The 16,715-nt window shown below is 43.0% G+C and overlaps 1 protein-coding gene across 5 annotated transcripts in view; it reads left to right on the top strand.

Moving 5' to 3' along the window:
- The window catches only part of ZNF451 (zinc finger protein 451), a 54,643-nt gene that overhangs the window by 34,533 nt on the left and 3,395 nt on the right, over positions 1-16,715 (top strand). For 4 of the 5 annotated variants that reach the window (XM_081187064.1, XM_081187063.1, XM_081187061.1 and 1 more), the window contains 10 exons: positions 2,371-2,496; positions 4,365-4,476; positions 5,529-5,679; positions 5,966-6,092; positions 6,444-6,597; positions 7,924-8,071; positions 12,653-14,280; positions 15,168-15,305; positions 16,085-16,215; positions 16,511-16,697. In XM_081187064.1, the coding sequence (XP_081043190.1) occupies positions 2,371-2,496; positions 4,365-4,476; positions 5,529-5,679; positions 5,966-6,092; positions 6,444-6,597; positions 7,924-8,071; positions 12,653-14,280; positions 15,168-15,305; positions 16,085-16,215; positions 16,511-16,697 (2,902 nt within the window). Of the gene's footprint in view, positions 1-1,147; positions 1,263-2,370; positions 2,497-4,364; positions 4,477-5,528; positions 5,680-5,965; positions 6,093-6,443; positions 6,598-7,923; positions 8,072-12,652; positions 14,281-15,167; positions 15,306-16,084; positions 16,216-16,510; positions 16,698-16,715 lie in introns of those variants that run through there. The other variant, XM_081187062.1, reaches the window with a different exon arrangement.

Raw genomic sequence — 16,715 nt, forward strand, 5'->3', positions numbered from 1 at the left:
AATTGTTGGACAAGAGTTTTCTTTGGAATTACTCCATTCTGTCTGTCTAAGTTTGTATCACTTGAAGGGGAGTACATATGGTTCAAATATATTCTTATTTTATCTATAAAAAGATCTCCGAGATGATTTTATTATTCTTTACTTGTTATATTTGTATACTCACTGCACATCTAACCAATTCTCTGGGAAGTTTACAGAAGCAATAGAACACAAACTAAAAATTGAAGTAAAAACACTAAAAGCTAAATAACTTACAAAAGCAGAAAGCCTAACAACACAAAAAAACCCTCTATGTATGATCAGAATGGAACACAACAGCTGAAACAATTAAAACCAGCATAAACCACAGCAAGGAAAAAAAATTGATGGAAAAACTGAAGCATTGCGATAAGAAGGCTTGAGACAACAGGGAAATCTACCTGGTGCATAAATGATCATAGTGTAGGTGTCAGGTAAGGTTATCTGGGAAGATATTCTGTAAGCAGGGGGCCATCTCCAAAAAGACTTTCATGCTGGTAGCTGCCCACTTAGAAGATTTGAAGTGAAGGCTTGGAAAAAATGTTCCTTTATCACCACTACAAATATTTTATATGTCTGTATCGTATCCAATTTTTAAACAGTATTTAAATTCAAGCTGCAGATCCTGAGGAAACAAAGAGCAGATTCTTGCATTCTCTGTGCTTTTTGTTTTTATACATTTATTCCATGTGGGTCTTTGATGGCTTGTATGGAACCCTTGTGAACGGGTTTTTATCCTCCTGAATGTTTTATACTTGGCAACCTTTTGCTAAAGAATTATTCTCCCCTCCCCCCAGTACATTGTTTGGGGGTTCTCCAGACCCCTGGAACCAACTAGGGGTGAGCGAGTAGAAAGCCTATACTTTCTACTGACAGGACTCATTAGCTGAATCCCAACCATGATGTCTAATTAAGTACTTAACCTATGCCAGCAGGGTCACTGGCAACTGGTGTTGTGAAGTACACTTAGTGGCTGTTGTTAAATCGGGCCCATCCCATCCCTCAAACACCTAACAATGCTGTGCAATTTACATTGCATCATACTTGTGACAATGAGCCTTCTGACACATAGCAACTAAGTTGAGTATGACATCCTCAACATCTGAGGGAACAAAGCATTAAGCAACAGCTTTTGTGAGGTAAGGGTAAGTTGTCATCTGCCTAGGAGTAAAACCTCAGAAGCTGGGGAAGCCCAAGTAAAGAAGGGCTGAAGGAAAACAGCGGGCTTCCTTCAGATGGCAGATGTAAGTTTCTGAGAGACAGGTGATCACTTTGAGAATTTATTAGGCTGGGCCTGGATCAGCTAGATTTATTCTGACTAAAGAAAAACTGAGGAGGGAACTGGATATTTATGCCCAGTGTGTTATTAATACCTTTCAGAGGAAGGGAGCCAGTGTCTTGAGTTGGTGTAAAAGACTGTCCTCTGCAAGATCTTACCAGAAGATCATGACTCGTGTGGATTTTAATAGTTGGTTAAACTGTCCAAGCAGCCAAGAATACAACCAGAGGAGTTTTAGGGATTGTCCCCAGTAAGTGTACTGGGTTGTGAGAGCATTTGGCTGGGGTGGAAGTTTAGGCAATTCGGCTTGAGGTTCTATTCAATTTGGCTTCTAATTAGAAGCTGATGTCAGCAAAGGTGTTCGTTGAATCTTCAGAAATTGTCAACAAACACTGTTAAGATCCCAATATCTCTCACTCTGTGTGTGTGTGTGTGTGTGTGTGTGTGCATGTGCACATACACATACACATCCTTTAATAAATCAGCTGTCTTAATTAAATACTGTCATACTGTCTTTAATGTTTGCATCCATCTTACACCTAAACCGACTATAACAGCTGCTAGGAGGTTTTTGAAAGCATTGTGAATTAATTAATGGCATCTGAAAGTTAAAGAAGCATAGATACCTTAAACCTAAGTTTGTATAAACCTCACTTTGTATAGAGGTTGAAGAAACCAGTATCCCTGACAGGTGCCATGTGAACAGTACAGAACACAGCATATAAATACTTTTTTTAAAAAATAGCGTAATGAGAGTTGTTTTTTAAAAAATAATATCCGAACCCATTTTTGTGTCCGTTAGAAGATGGTGTAGCAATGGTCTTAAAGTATGCATCCTCTTACTGAGATGTTTGAAGAGTTCTCTTGACCGGTGTCTAGAAAATGCCTCTGAGCCTCAGACGCTTTTAAGCATGCATTTCCCCCAAGTCTTTTTTCCCAAGCTCCAAATGGTGGCAGACTGAAATTATTGCCCCCACCCCCAGCCTTTTGTAGTGGATGAAAAGATGTTGCTATTGAATTGTCTGGCAGTTTCTGGCAGATGGTAATATGGGAGAACTTCTCTTCATTTGTAGGCAAATACAAAACGCAAAGACTACGTTGATTATCAGAAGGAAAAGGTTGCTTCCACACTTGACCGCTTGGCACGCCATGTAGAGGTAGAGAAACAACTGAAAGAAGAGAAAAATAAAGCTTTCAAGGTATGATTTTTATTTTTACAAAAAACAATGAGGGATTATCATCTAGATTTCAAACCACTGTTTGGCTTCAGCTGTTATTTCCAAAGCAGAGCTTGTTTGTTTTTTTAAAAAGATTAAATGGCCTATGTTGGGTAATGTTTCAAGCTAGATTTTTCTCTTCTGGTTCCAAAATATCTTGGTGAGCCACCCTCCCTCATTAATCCTTGAACCTGGTTTCATGCTGCCATTGTGTCCAGTCTAGAACATTGTGTCCACCGGTACTCATTAGTGCTTCCCATGAGTTCAGCCTCTCAGGAACTACTGTACATTTGTTTATGTAGTACATTGCCAGGTTGTGCTCTTCCACATTTCCCTCAGTGCTCTACTCTTTCTGAAACTTTATAGACACATGGATCAGTTACTCTTTTTTATTATTTTAATGACCACGTGCTATGGTTCATGTGCGGTCGTGATGGCTGTGGCAGAAAGCGCTAATGAGGGTGGACCTTGTGGCCCTGTTTTCCAGCATTTCCTCCACCTATGAAGCCTGAGGCTTTAAAGATGGGAAGTTGGCATGCTTAGGAATATATGACACTATCCATTTGCCTCGGGTAAATCTGTCCATGTTTTTTGCTGTTAATCATTGTGTTAAATATAGCATGCAGGCTTCTTAGCCTGTTAAGGTAGCCTTTTCCAAATGACTCCTTGTTCTAGGGTCAGGTTCTGGCAAACAAGTGTTGACCCCTCTCTAACAATTGAAATTCAGCCAGCACAGGCTATTGGGGATTCTGCAAAGAGATAGTAGTTATAATACGTAAAACTACTCATCTCACGAATAACTGCAGAGGTCAAACTGTAATTTTAAGCCTGGACCAAAGAAGTAGTTCAGTTCAGTTCAATTTAGTTTACTGTGTTTTAGCAAACAGCCATTACACTAATAATAATAATAATAATAATAATAATAATAATAATAATAATACTCCCCAACCTTAGAGGACAAATTATTTCCCATGCCCTCCTTCAGATTTTGTTACATGAGTTTGTAGAGCCTTAGTAAGAAATGAAGGATATATACTTCTTTACATCAGACAAAAGTGAACAGGTCTTTGCAAGAGACGGCCTTCCCTTCTCTGATCTTAACAATGGGTGGATGTAGTTGGTTCTAAGATTGTTATAAAAAGAGCATTCAAGGAGTACAAAACATATACCATAGTTTTCTGTGTATAAGATGCTGTTTTGTTTTTGTTTTTATTTATTTTTTAAAAATGTTCCAAATTGGGGGTTGTTTTATACATGGATAGTGCAGAGGGGGGACGAGCGTTTGATTGCAGCCGCGAGCAGGAGATGTAAGCGGTGATTGGGAGGGTGATTGGTGGCTGCGTCAAGGGCTGCTGTTGATTGGCTGCCACTGCATCAATATGGCGGGCAATTGGCGGCTGTTGGCAGCGAGGGGGTAGACAGTTGTTGGCTTCGTCGACACATGTGGCTGGCAGCGTTGGTTAGGTGGGTGAGCGATTATCACAACCCCCCAAAAAAAGCTCAACAACTGTGGGCAATCCCCCCCCATTTCTTAATTTGGAGTCCCCCCAAAATAGGGGTTGTCTTATACATGGGGGTGTGTTATACACGGGAAAATATGGTACCTTGTTGAGGAACTGGCAAAGCTGTAGTTCAGTGGTGGATCTGCTTTCCATGCAGAAAGTGCCAGATACAGTCTTGGGCATCTCTGGGTGGGGCTGAGAGAGGCACCTTGTCTGAAACTCTGGAGAGCCGCTGCCAGTCAGTACAGCGAATGGTTTGAGCTTGTATGTGTATATATGCTTTACGTATTGGCGGTAAATCAGTGCAGCTAATTGCACACGCTGTCTTCTGGCTGCTGGTACCATTAGGAAAAACTGGATTTGCAACATGCTCACGGACTGCAAGAGCTGGAATTTATCCAGGGACATAGTGACACAGAAGCAGCAAGGCAGTGCGTGAACCAGTGGCTGAAAATGCCAGGTAATGTATTGGTACTGTCGTTTCACCATTCAGAGGGATGCACAGTTCTTCCGGGTGAATAGTTCTACCTTAGTTACAGTCAATCGCTTCTCCCTTTCAGACACATGTAGAGGAGTAAGCAAGGTACGGGTAGCCTTCACAGGAGAAGCATGGGAGGTGTTTGAGCTTCATCCTTTTGCTCCATACAGTGATGGGGAAGTTTTGGCTCTCTAGCTGTTGCTAGACTGCAGCTCCCATCGTCTCCCTGACCGTTGCCTATTTTGGCTGGGACTAGCGGAAGTTGTTGCCCAACAACTGGAGAGTTGCAAGTTCCCCATCACTGCTGTAAGGAGATGCTGTAGCTTAGTACATTTGATATATTAAGAAGTATGTCCTATCTTTCCTCCTAGAAGAGCCTGGGGCAGCTAAATGCTTACATAGCACTTTCTGGATGTGCAAAGCACTGCAGATGAGGAGCCCAAGCTCCACTCACTGTGCCTGCAGCTAAAGAATAATTAGCAGCAGGGCTGAGGTGTGTGTGTGTGTGTGCGTGCGTGCGTGCGTGCGCATGCATTTGGCAGGCTTGTTCTTCAGAGCCTCTTCCCTGTGTAGTCCTGCCTACCCACCTTAGTCTGTCTTAGCTCTGGTAAGTTCCATCATGTGGAACAAGCCAACCTAGGAATGCAGAATTACTTGCTGTGACTGGGCGCTCCAGGATGTCACCATGAGGCATCCATAGCCACATCTTACGTGAACCACTCAGCCACTGCTCACCTCATTCATCCGTGCTAGCAGATTCACTTGGATTGTGGTGGCAGGCCTCCTGTTAGCCCAGTGTCAGGAATGGGTGTGTTGCTGTGTTCTGTTCTTTCCTTTCCTAGAGGTTCACATATTCACGAGTCGAGTTTTGTGCTGGATGAAAAACGAGGGAAAGATTTAGCAAGGGCAGTGTAGTCAGTCTCATGCGTTTTAAACAAAAGAAGCGGTGTGACGTTACAGCAGTGTGATCTATTTTCTAACCTGTCTGAGCATCAACTACATGATGTATTAAGTAATTTTGTTTCACGTTTTAGGTCTCAAGCCAGGCACTGTAAACTCTGGAAGGAGAGCATTACCTCAGAGATCAGACCAAATACAATCTGACAGTAAATCAATTTTATGCCCAATAATGCATTGCTACAGAAAATTTGACAACAGGCATCTTCTCCTGGGCCACCTTCAGAGGTACGAGTTTTTTAGTTTGATCAGGAAATAGGTTGCTAGATTGCCTGAACATGGGACACGGTATCTTACAGGTAGTCTCAAATGTGCAGTGCACTGATAGTTGCTCTGCAGAAATTTTATGCCTCTAGATGCCAGGAAACGTTCACTTTTTGCAAGTATATTCAGACTTCACATATGTTTTAGTAAGCAGGTTTTTTTTTCTAAACCTGTTGTTGTAATGGGAAACCTCTAAAGGTTTTCTTATTGTTCATATGTATTATTTAATCATGCAAATTTATTTCTTTAGGTTTGATCATTCTCCATGCGATCCATCAATTACACTACATGGATGTCCAGCTGATGCATTTGCCTGCATAGTCTGCAACAGAAGATTCCCAACATCTCAGCTATATAATGAGCACGTTTCTTCTAAGGCAAGAATTTAAGAAAATGCATGTTTTCACAAAAGTAGCAGGAAAAAAATATCTCCCCTCAGAAGAGTCCCATTTCATAAACTCATATACGAATCTTTGCAGGGATTTTTCTGCTCAGGTTTGGCTTTTGATAATTTCCCAAATCCAGAAAAAAAATAGTCTGCTGCTTGTAGGTGGTTGTGGCTCATAAATGAAGCAGGTATTAGTTGATACATTTTGAGATGTGCTTTTAGTTTTAAGAGCAAATTTCCATAGCATCTTATAGAAAATGTTCTTCATAATGTTGGAAAACAAATGTTCTCCGTTTATCTAAAAATGAGTTATTGTTTTGTTTCTTCCCACCCGCTCAAGGCAAGTGAAGGTGATGGCCATGAAAAGAAATACCCTCCTCAGCATATTCAGTGCTTTGCATGTCCATGTTGCTTTCTCCTTTTTAGCATGAGAGATGAGTGTCTGCAGCATATGTCTGAAAAGAATCACTTCTCCCAGGCTTTTAAACTCAGTGGTATGTCTCTTTTGAAATTTATATATTTTTCCATCTGAAATGACTGGATACTGCATGATTTGAGGGGGAATGTGGTAAAATACATTGAAATTTACATCACTGATCAAGATGATAATGTTACTTTAAGGAAGTGTCCTTAGCTCCATGCCAAGTATGCTGAATCTTCTTTCTAGAATGCCTTCATTCTCCACTTCCTTGTGCATTGCCACCGATGCAAATTCTTCCCAGACTCTGTACGCTAAGATGGGTTTTATCCTTCCTGAATATTTCAAGTAAAAAGATTTGGCAGGTCAGATCAGACTTTCAAGGTTATAAACAATTTCCTGTTTGCTCATGTAAGATAATTAAAATGTAAAACATAATGTGGCTTATGTTGGACAGAAAAGAACCTGCAGCTAATATATAGAACAGCACAATTTGATTTAGCTACTTTTGCTAGTCTGATAAAACAAGGAAATATATATATATATTGAGAATGTTGCCAGGGAAGGATTTTTTTCCAGAGCAATGACTGTCCTCTATAACGTGGCTGAGGTTTAGGGTATTGTTCCCTCTATTATGCAAGGTCCATAAAATATATACGGTGCTGCTTAAAATTTAGGATATTTCTGGGTACAGCCATATGATGGGTGCCTTTCTGTAATTTGGTTTCTCATGTTATATCAAAGTATATTAGTTTTGCCCTTCTTCCTGGCAGCTAATAAATTTTGAAACAAGTGCAAAGTAACTAAGCAGCTTTAAAAAACTGTCCCTGCACTCCTGTCCTGACCAGTCTAAACATAGTAGGACCAAAAACACCACTCTTGGAAAACTTCTTTAAAATGCTCAGATTTGACTCTTGAGTGTGTGACATTTCTCAGGAACCAAGTGATGTTTGTTAACTCATTCTTAACTGCCTGGTCTTGGTGCATCGTTGACATGATTCTCTTACTTGAAGCATTTGTAACCTTTGATTCTTCTCCTTGTGCCACCTAGTTGTTCCTCAAAATAAGTTTTGTATGTTGACTGACTGGAAATGGACAACAGGTTGCAACAAACCCTTAAGTCAAGAGATGGGCAACCTGTGGCCATCTAGAATCTATGTTGTTGGATTCCCAACTCTGGTCTGCAGATGGTTAGGACTGGTGGAGCATCACTGCTCTAGTGTGATGTGGCCTAGATGCCACCGGGCCATGCTTGCTGTGCGCCACTCTTCTCTGGTGCTGCACTCGTGTCTACGTTGGAGGAGGGGGACACCAGCATGTGGGTGGCCTTCCTTTTTGGAAGTGAATAATGTCTGGTCCTTTCTGACTCAGTGATACAATAACTCTGTGCATTCCGTTGCAGATAAAGCAACACAACCACAACCTTTGCCATTCCCAACCTATGCAAAGAATCTTCTGATCTCCTTGTGCAAAGAAATCCCGTTCCAAGTGAAGTGCACGTCCTGCCATCAGGTGTTGCGTTCTCATGTGGAGCTAACGGCACACTTCAGGTCTGTCAAGAGCCTTCCTGCTTGTAGATGGGACTGCTTTCTCCGTTTCTCCTTTAAACATTTGTTGGGCAACAAGGCTACTTTCAGTTCTGACATGTACCGTATTTTTCGCTCTATAGGACGCACTTTTTCCCCTCCAGAAATTAAGGGGAAATGTGTGTGCCTCCTATGGAGCGAATGCAGGCTCCTTGGCTTCAAGGAGGCAATGTGAAGCCTCCAAAGTGCAGAGGGAGCGCTCCCGCCGCACTCCGGAGGCTTTGCGTTGCTTTCGCTGGAGCCGGGAGAGGTTGCGCTCGGCTAAAGAGGAAGCCAAGACAGCGAGCGGGATCCATCCCGCTCGCTGTCTTGGCTTCTTTGCTCTTGGGGGGGAATAAGATTTTTTTTCTTGATTTTCCCCTCTAAAAACTAGGCGCGCCTTATGGAGCGAAAAATACGGTATGTGCTCTTTATCCATGCATTTTAAACATGGGAACGAAGACTAAAAATGTGGCCTCAGTGGCCCAGAGTCCCTTCCATCAACTCTGGCTGATGGCCCAGCTGGACAGGGGCAGCCTAACTACTGTCGCCTGTGCTCTGGTAACCTCCAGGTTAGATCACTGCAACATGTTATACATAGGGCTGCCTCTGAAGACGGTTCGGAAACTTCAGCCAGTGCAGAATTTGGCGGCCAGGTTGCTCACTGGTTTGAGCACATTACACCAGCCCTGGCCTGACTGCACCGGCTGCCATTAGTTTCTTTTTTTTTTTTTTAAATATTTTTATTGGGTTTTCACATTTTATATAAACACAAACAACACACATAACACCAAAACAAACATAAGAAACAACAAACATGAATAGTTCCCGAAAATCTTACTTTCTAACCCTAGTCCTTGACTTCCCCCCACCCCCTCCCCTGCATCCCTGTTCCCAGATTTGTGTCAGCAAGTTGGCATTTCTTCCGTCTTAGTATTAGTCCTTTTATAAAAAACAAAAATAAATTTTCCCTAAGTTGGACCCCAATTCTCTTCCCTCGATTTCTCATTTTTTCTTACACAATTTTCTTATTACTAAACCCCCTGGTCTTGAGTGTTGTTTAAATTTAAATACTTCCCTCCCTCCCATCCCCGCTTTGCGTCCTTTCCCAAGACATGTCCAAAATAACAGTTTTTAGCCTGGATTCCGCACATCCGAGGCTCTCAAATCTCTTTCAGTCCCTCTCCGCCAATTTTGTTGGTAGTCCTTTTTGTCTATCATCGAGTCTCGAAAGATTTCCTTAACCATCAATCCAATCAGTCCATAGTCTCTTCCCATATTTAAAGGCAACTGCTGAGGAATTTCCACAAGGCCTAAGTCTTGGTGATAGTCAAAATCAAAGTCTATGTGGAGGCCCCAATTGTACTTCTTTATTTCGAGTTCCTGAATTCCATAAAGTCCCAGGGCCTCCACTTTCGTCTTCTGTATCTTTCGTAGGCTTAAAGTAGATTTAATCCAATAGTCTCCTTGCTTGTGTTCTCCAGATGTCGGCTTCTGGTTAGTATTTTCCCAGATAACTTGTTCTCTTTCTTGTTTTGTCTTCTCCTCTTCTTTGTTTATAGTTTCGAATTCAGCTGTGGGTTCTTTCTCACTCAGGCCCTCATTACATTCAGCAGAACTACTTGTTTCCAAATCCAAGGTCGTCAATTGTTTACTCATAGCTGTAGTCTGCTCCTGTAAGGTTCCCACCAGTGAAAACATCCTTTCGATTTCTCTCAGTATCTTTCCACCCACAGCCATTGTAATTCCACAGAATTCCCCCTAGAGGGAATCTGGTTACTGAGTAATCTTTTCTCCAACAATCCTCTGTCCTATTATTGTTTCTTTGTTTCCCAAAATTTTAGTTCAATTGTAACTCCTTTTAATCCGGAGAGGTCTTAAACAGCGATTTTTTCACTATTAATAGTCCATTTGACAGCTTTTGACAGCTGTCAAATTCTGCTCCTCTATACAGGCTCCAAAGCAGGTCGCTCCCGGGCCCGGTAGGGAGGGTTGTTTGCCACAAAACAAAGACTCTTCCAACACTCCACTCTCCTGCTCAAATTTACCTTTCTAAATCTTGGAAATTACTGTCTTTTTAAAACTCACCCTTTACAGGGTAGGCACTCCAGCTTAGCTCTTATTTCGTTGCTCTGGATCGTCTGCAAGGGGGGGTGTGGGGACTTCCTTTTGGCACACCCCCCGGTCGTCTCAAATTCAGAAGGTAAAAATTTTAAAGTTCAGTTCCAAATTACTCACGGGTTCTTTTTCCAGTCCGAATTTCAAGGAAGGAAGTCAGCGCTCTCCAGTTATGGCTCGCGGCTTCGCTCAGCGGCGGTAGCGGTCGACTCTCAGTGCCACGCCGTCCCCTGTATCCCCTCCGTAGCCTTTAAAAAGGCTCATTGCGAATCAGGGGGGGCGCTTAAGGCACCCGCCGAGTCTTCAGTCCGCAGGCTTCTGCGCCTGCGGTTTTTAAGGGTCCCCGTGTCGCCGGCACGGCAAAGACCCATCCACCGCTGAGCCGATTCCCTCCGGAGCTCGGAGGGAATCCGCCATTTCCCGATCGCGCCAACCCGGAAGTCCGGCTGCCATTAGTTTCTGGGCCCAATTTAGAGTGCTTGTTTTGACATATAAAGACTTAAACGGCTCAAGACCTCAAGGACCGCCTTTCTCCATATGAGCCTACCCAGACCCTGAGGTCATCATCTGAGGCCCTTCTTCGTGTGCCTCCTCAGTGAGAGGTCTGGAGAGCAGCAACATAAAAACAGGCCTTTCTGCTGTGGCTTCCCACTTACGGAATGCTCTCCCCAGGGAGTGTCGCCTGGTGCCTTCATTACATATCTTTAGGCAAAAGGCAAAAAACGTTCCTCTTCTCCCAGGCCTTTGGCTGATTGACATCTGATGCCCTTCTGAATGTGTTGTGGGAGAGGATGTTATTGGTTTGCTTTTTGTTTCGTGTGTGTGTGTGTGTGTACACACACACACACACATATACAGTGGTGCCCCGCAAGACGAATGCCTTGCAAGACGAAAAACTCGCTAGACTAAAGAGTTTTCCGTTTTTTGAGTCATTCTGCAAGACGAATTTCCCTATGGGCTTGCTTCGCAAGACGAAACGTCTTGTGAGTTTGTTTCCTTTTTCTTAAAGCCGCTAAGCCGTTAATAGCCGCTAATAGCCGCTAAGCCGCTAATAGCCATGCTTCGCAAGACGAAAAAACTGCAAGACGAAGAGACTCGTGGAACGGATTAATTTCGTCTGGCGAGGCACCACTGTACACATACATATATCTACACATACGTGTGTGTGTGTGTGTGTGTGTGTGTGTGTGTGTGTGTGTGTATATATATATATATATATTTGCTTTCGTAGATTTTCACGGGTACAGGAATGTAGGTTTTGGTGTCTTCGGGTGTCTTCCCGTGTAAGAGTTGGGGTGTCTAGGCGACGTTTCGACGAGGTCTCACTCGTCATCTTCAGGCTGGTGCTTTCGGCTTCTTGTTAATTTGGAACTGATCCTGCTCTGTTCTAGTAACAAGAAGCCGAAAGCACCAGCCTGAAGATGACGAGTGAGACCTCGTCGAAACGTCGCCTAGACACCCCAACTCTTACACGGGAAGACACCCGAAGACACCAAAACCTACATATATATATATATATATATATATATATATATATATATATATGTATATGCAAACATACATGCACATATATATACCATACACACACACACATATATATATAGGTTTGTGTGTGTGTGTGTGTGTGTGTGTGTGTGTGTGTAGTATTTTTTTCTTGTGAACCATCCCTGAGATCTACGGATGAAGGATGGCACACAAATTTAATAAATATGATAAATAATGTTAACTGTAGTGCTGAACTGTCTTCGCTGCTGGAAAAATAGCAATGTCCGTAAGTTGTTGTCTGCACTTTCCTGTCCTTAAAGGACTAGAAAAGAGGTAGGGAATCTGTCAGCCCAAGAGCAACCTTCCCTTCTCGAGGCAGCATGCCAGTAGCAAGTGGAGCCAGAGGCAAAAGTGGGCAGAGGAATGGATATCAAGCATTACGCTTGTACAGTGAACTTGTTCCTACCCACGCTCACACATCCTTCTCTAGCCAGGCAACCAAGAGGCCTGATCAGAGTTCAATGACACATTCCAGCGGGGCAAAACACCCCTGTAGGGTCTGAAGCACTGCTGGCCAGGCATGTGGCCTGGGGAGAGTCCCAGGGGCCAGGTAGTGAGGCCTGGAGGGCCTAAGATACCTTACCCCTGGACTGAGAAGACAGAATCCTGTGCTTCTACCAGCTGCCAGCCTTGGCTTTAAAGGGCTGTGTCTGGTATCTGGGCCATTGCCACTGCAGAAGAGGCAGATTTAGGAGGCAATGACTGGCAGTGGCCTAGTGTCATTCATCCCCTGTTTGTTTGGAAGGCTGCTAACCTTGGAAAGTTATCTGGGCCCAACTAAGCAAATATCCAAAAATAATGTTTAGCGTGTAAATGGGGTTTTTTTAGCGCATACTGATTTTTATTTTATTTTTTTGGTAATGCACAGCTAAGTAGGTATCACAATGTCCTTTCCCATTTTAGAACTCGTTGTCGTGATGCCGGCCCAGTGACTCTGTCAAAGAAGCGCATCTGCCAAGTCGCCGAAGTATTTAAAGCCAAAGGTTTCTGTCACACCTGTAGCGAGCTGTTTATCAACGACACCCATATCCGTCAGCATATTTCCAAAACCCTACACAAGGTTAAAGTATTCACCACGATGGAAGAATCCATCTTGACAGTATGCCACGTCAACGAAAGGAATAAAAGTGCCTCTTGTCTACAGAAGAATAGCAGCTTTTTAAAATCTTCTCCTCTGAAGAGGCCTTCGGACTCGATTGAATCCGTTGGCGATGAGAGGGAAATGGTTTCAAAACGAATAAAGGATTCGGAAGGCAGAAGCCAAGAGGTTAGCGGTGCTCCTGCCGTCAAAACCTGGGTGTGTCAGTGTGAGCTGGCATTTCCTTCTGAGGAGCTGGTAGAAAACCACATTTTTTCCGAGAACAGAATCTGCCGCAAATGTGCGGTGTGCGGCAAGCTTGCGGAAAATGCAAGCGTCATCCGTTTGCACATGAGCAGGTTCCATGGAGGAGCTCACTTGACTAATTTCGTCTTCTGGTGTCAGGTCTGCAGTGTAGCTCTTCAGAAAGTAGATGACGTTAAGGCCCATGTGACAGAATATCATGGTGTGCACAGCTTTTACCGTGAGGATGCTGCTGCTGCTGCTGAGGTTGCTACAGCTGAGGATGCTACAGCATCTTCTGGTGCACTGTACGGTAGTTCACTTGAACAGAAAGACCGAACTCCTAGCCCTATGGAGCAGTCTCCACCTTTGAGCCCCATGGATGTGTCAGTGTCTCACCAGTGGCAGTGCTGCATGTGCGAGGAGCTCTTTGACTCTGAAGACAGCGTGAAGCAGCACTGTGTGTCATTAGAGAGCCACCACTTCCACAGGTACAGCTGTGAGTTGTGCAAAATGACATTCCGGAAGAACGAAACTTTCCATCGACACTGTCAGGATAAGCATAACAGTGTCATAAAGGTCAAATACTTCTGTGGCTTTTGTGGCGACCTGTTTTTTGACACGGAGGAGAAGTTCTTGCTTCACTTCAAGGGCTTCCATAGCACAGATTACATATGCGTGTCTGAGGAAGCGGGGACATCGATCAAGAGTACCGAAATAGTAGAAGAGAGCAATCGTCTGACCTGTGGTTGTCGGGAGAAATACTTTAGCAAAGAGAACAGGAAGGCAGATTACAAGAGGTGCCAGAAGGCCTTGCTGGAGAAGGGCAACTTGTGGTTCCGCTGCACCTTGTGCTCCTCAACAGCGCAGAGCTTTCCTGACGTGATGACTCATCTCATGACACACTCGGAGCAAAAACCTGACCAAGAATTGTACATCGTGAGGTGTGGAGCATGCAACAAAAACTTCAACGATATTGGAATTGCCCACCAGCACTTTCACAGCAAGCACTGCTTCCCACAAAAGCCCCAACTAGCCCCAACTCAAGCAGGAAGTGACGTCTTCCAGATTTCCCCCGGTGGAAACAAAAAGCCTGAAAACCTAATGCTTTCGGAAGACAGGACTGCAGCAGGTGCTTCAGAGAAGAGGCGGCCAGGAGAGCTACCCAAGGAGCAAGTTAAGAAGCCATCTTCTGAAGGGCTTGGTCTAGGTAGGTAGAAACCATGGTATACTTTGGATGCCCAAACAAATATGGCTGCCCAAACAAATATGGCTGCTGAGAGAACCTTGCAGAACAGCTGGGGCTTGTCAACACTTCGCTTGCCCTGTGCCTGGAAAGCACGGGTCCTGGAGGTTTTCCACTTGTCTCTCACAAAACCCGATCGCTGTTTGGTTTGATTCAGCGGTAAACCACAGGTTTTCTCGGGGGGTGGGGGAGTGGTGGGAAAAACGGAAATGTTGGCGAGCCCTTGGTTAAACTGAACATGTAGCATTTCATAGCCTCGGCAAACTCTGCTTATATAATTGTTTCCATAGCGGTACACGAAATTTTATTTAGTCTTGCACCCATTCTACATCGTTGATGACAATTTTTTTTAGCAATGTGAATAAGAAAGGCTTAGGAAATTTTTGGTAGTTGTTTTTGAAGGAAAAGAACACGATTGTTGATACTGTAATTGTGAAATAACTACAGGACAGTAAAATCTCAGGCACTGTGTGGAAATTCATTTTATTCAGTAGACTTGTATCATGGCATTGTTTTGTAAATAATTTCCCCAGCACCTGAGAGCCCTTCTGTATTTGTCTGTGTTCCTCCTCACTGTTTACAATTACGTTTGGGCAAGTAATCATCTAAAACTAAATGCAAGCTGCATAAAAACAAGCAAAATCTCATAATGAAAAATGTTGAAGTTAGTATAAATTTGCTGAAGGAGGTACCCTATTGAGTACATAAGAATTACTTAAATTTGCAATGAATTTTTAAAGAATTTGATGTGCTTTGTTTTGAATTTTTCTGAAGTACAGATTTCTACAGCTGAGGAATCCGTATAATGTTTGTTATGCTTCCCTCTTCTTCCCTTCCACCCGACTATCTAGATGACAGAGATCTACCTGATCTTGATTACTTGTGTACCATGACTCATATTATTATGATGGATTTGGATAACTGGGGAAACCTTTTCCATCAGTTGCCTGCTACCCTTAACCAAGGAACTTTTATCTGGGGTTTTCAAGGTAAGGAACTCGTTGGCAGTGCAAACTTTCCCTTGATGCGCACTGTAAAGCACATGTGAGTCAAATAATCTACAAATGTAGCAGCATACATTTACGCAAGTTCATGGCATATAGCATTCCTATTTCAGGGAAGGTGTGTTAATACTGGGGTATTAAGCCCTGAAGGACATAGTTAACAAGTACTTCAAGTGCTTCCCCCAGAATCGGTCAAACCCAAGTTCTTGAGATCTGTGGCGGAGGCCTTGCTTGCTATAACCCCCCAATGAGTACTATTCAGGAGGTCCCTACACACAGCAGGGTCACCTTAATAGCAGCACCTTGTCTGTTGAACCACTTCCAAGCACAGATCCAATGGTCCCCCACATTGTGTTAATTTAGGTATCAGTTTAATACTCACTGGATGCTGCATTTGTCTGCATTTAGTGAAAATGTTGTAAGTGATGTCTACTTGAAAACAGTTGAAATGATGATCAACCACCTTTTGTGCTGTTAGAAGTAGCTCAGTCCTTTGCCCATTATTATGGGAGCATGTTTTGCCACACAAATTAGCAAAAGTTACAAAGCTGGAGCATGTATAGTACATTGCATATATCAACCATGTGCAATTTAGATTACCCGCTTCTCAGAAACATAATTATTTCATAAGAAGAAGAAGAAGAATTTCACAAGGTTTGTGTTTTTTATACACACACACACACACTTTTTAAAAGTAACTGTCTATTCCCTTGTCTAGTCCCTCAAATCTCTTAACAGTGGCTGTCTTCTGGTTTACTGCTTAGGTGGGCACAACAACTGGAAGCCACCTGTGAACTGCAAGATTTTTAACTACCTTAACAAGATCGGGTGTTTCTTCCTCCATCCACACTGTGGTACAAGGAGAGAGGCTGCTGACTTTGCAATCTGTGTGCATGTAAGTTTTCAACCACCTGTGCTGTGATAAGATGCAAAGGATATATTTTGTGTTAGAGTGTCAGTTGCTGGCATTCACTGAGAATCCTATCACAGTGCAAATATATAAAAATTTTTTTTCATAAAACGTATTTACCTCTTGATTGTAAAAAAACACATACACAACAATGTGTTTTACAATGTTTGGGCTAAAGAATGTTCAATCTTGTCTACCTACACAATCTGAAATCCTCTCACTAAAGAAATTGTATGCCCATTGTCTCTCTGCCTCGCATAATTCATGTTTTGTTCCATAGGTGGGCCGCCTAGATGAGCATCTACCAAAGCATATTCCTTTCACTATTCTTTCGGGAGACAAAAGCTTTCTAGAGCTTGAGGATCAGCTTAAGATGACTCAGCGGACAACTCGCATTCTAGATCCTCATAAGATTGATGCCGATATGATGTATGCCTTATTGAACAGCATTTCAGATATAGCCAAAGGTATCCTTTCAAATGCAT

This window comes from Podarcis bocagei (assembly GCF_964188305.1).
Source record: "Podarcis bocagei genome assembly, chromosome: 3".
In the NCBI taxonomy this organism is placed as follows: Eukaryota; Metazoa; Chordata; class Lepidosauria; order Squamata; family Lacertidae; genus Podarcis; species Podarcis bocagei.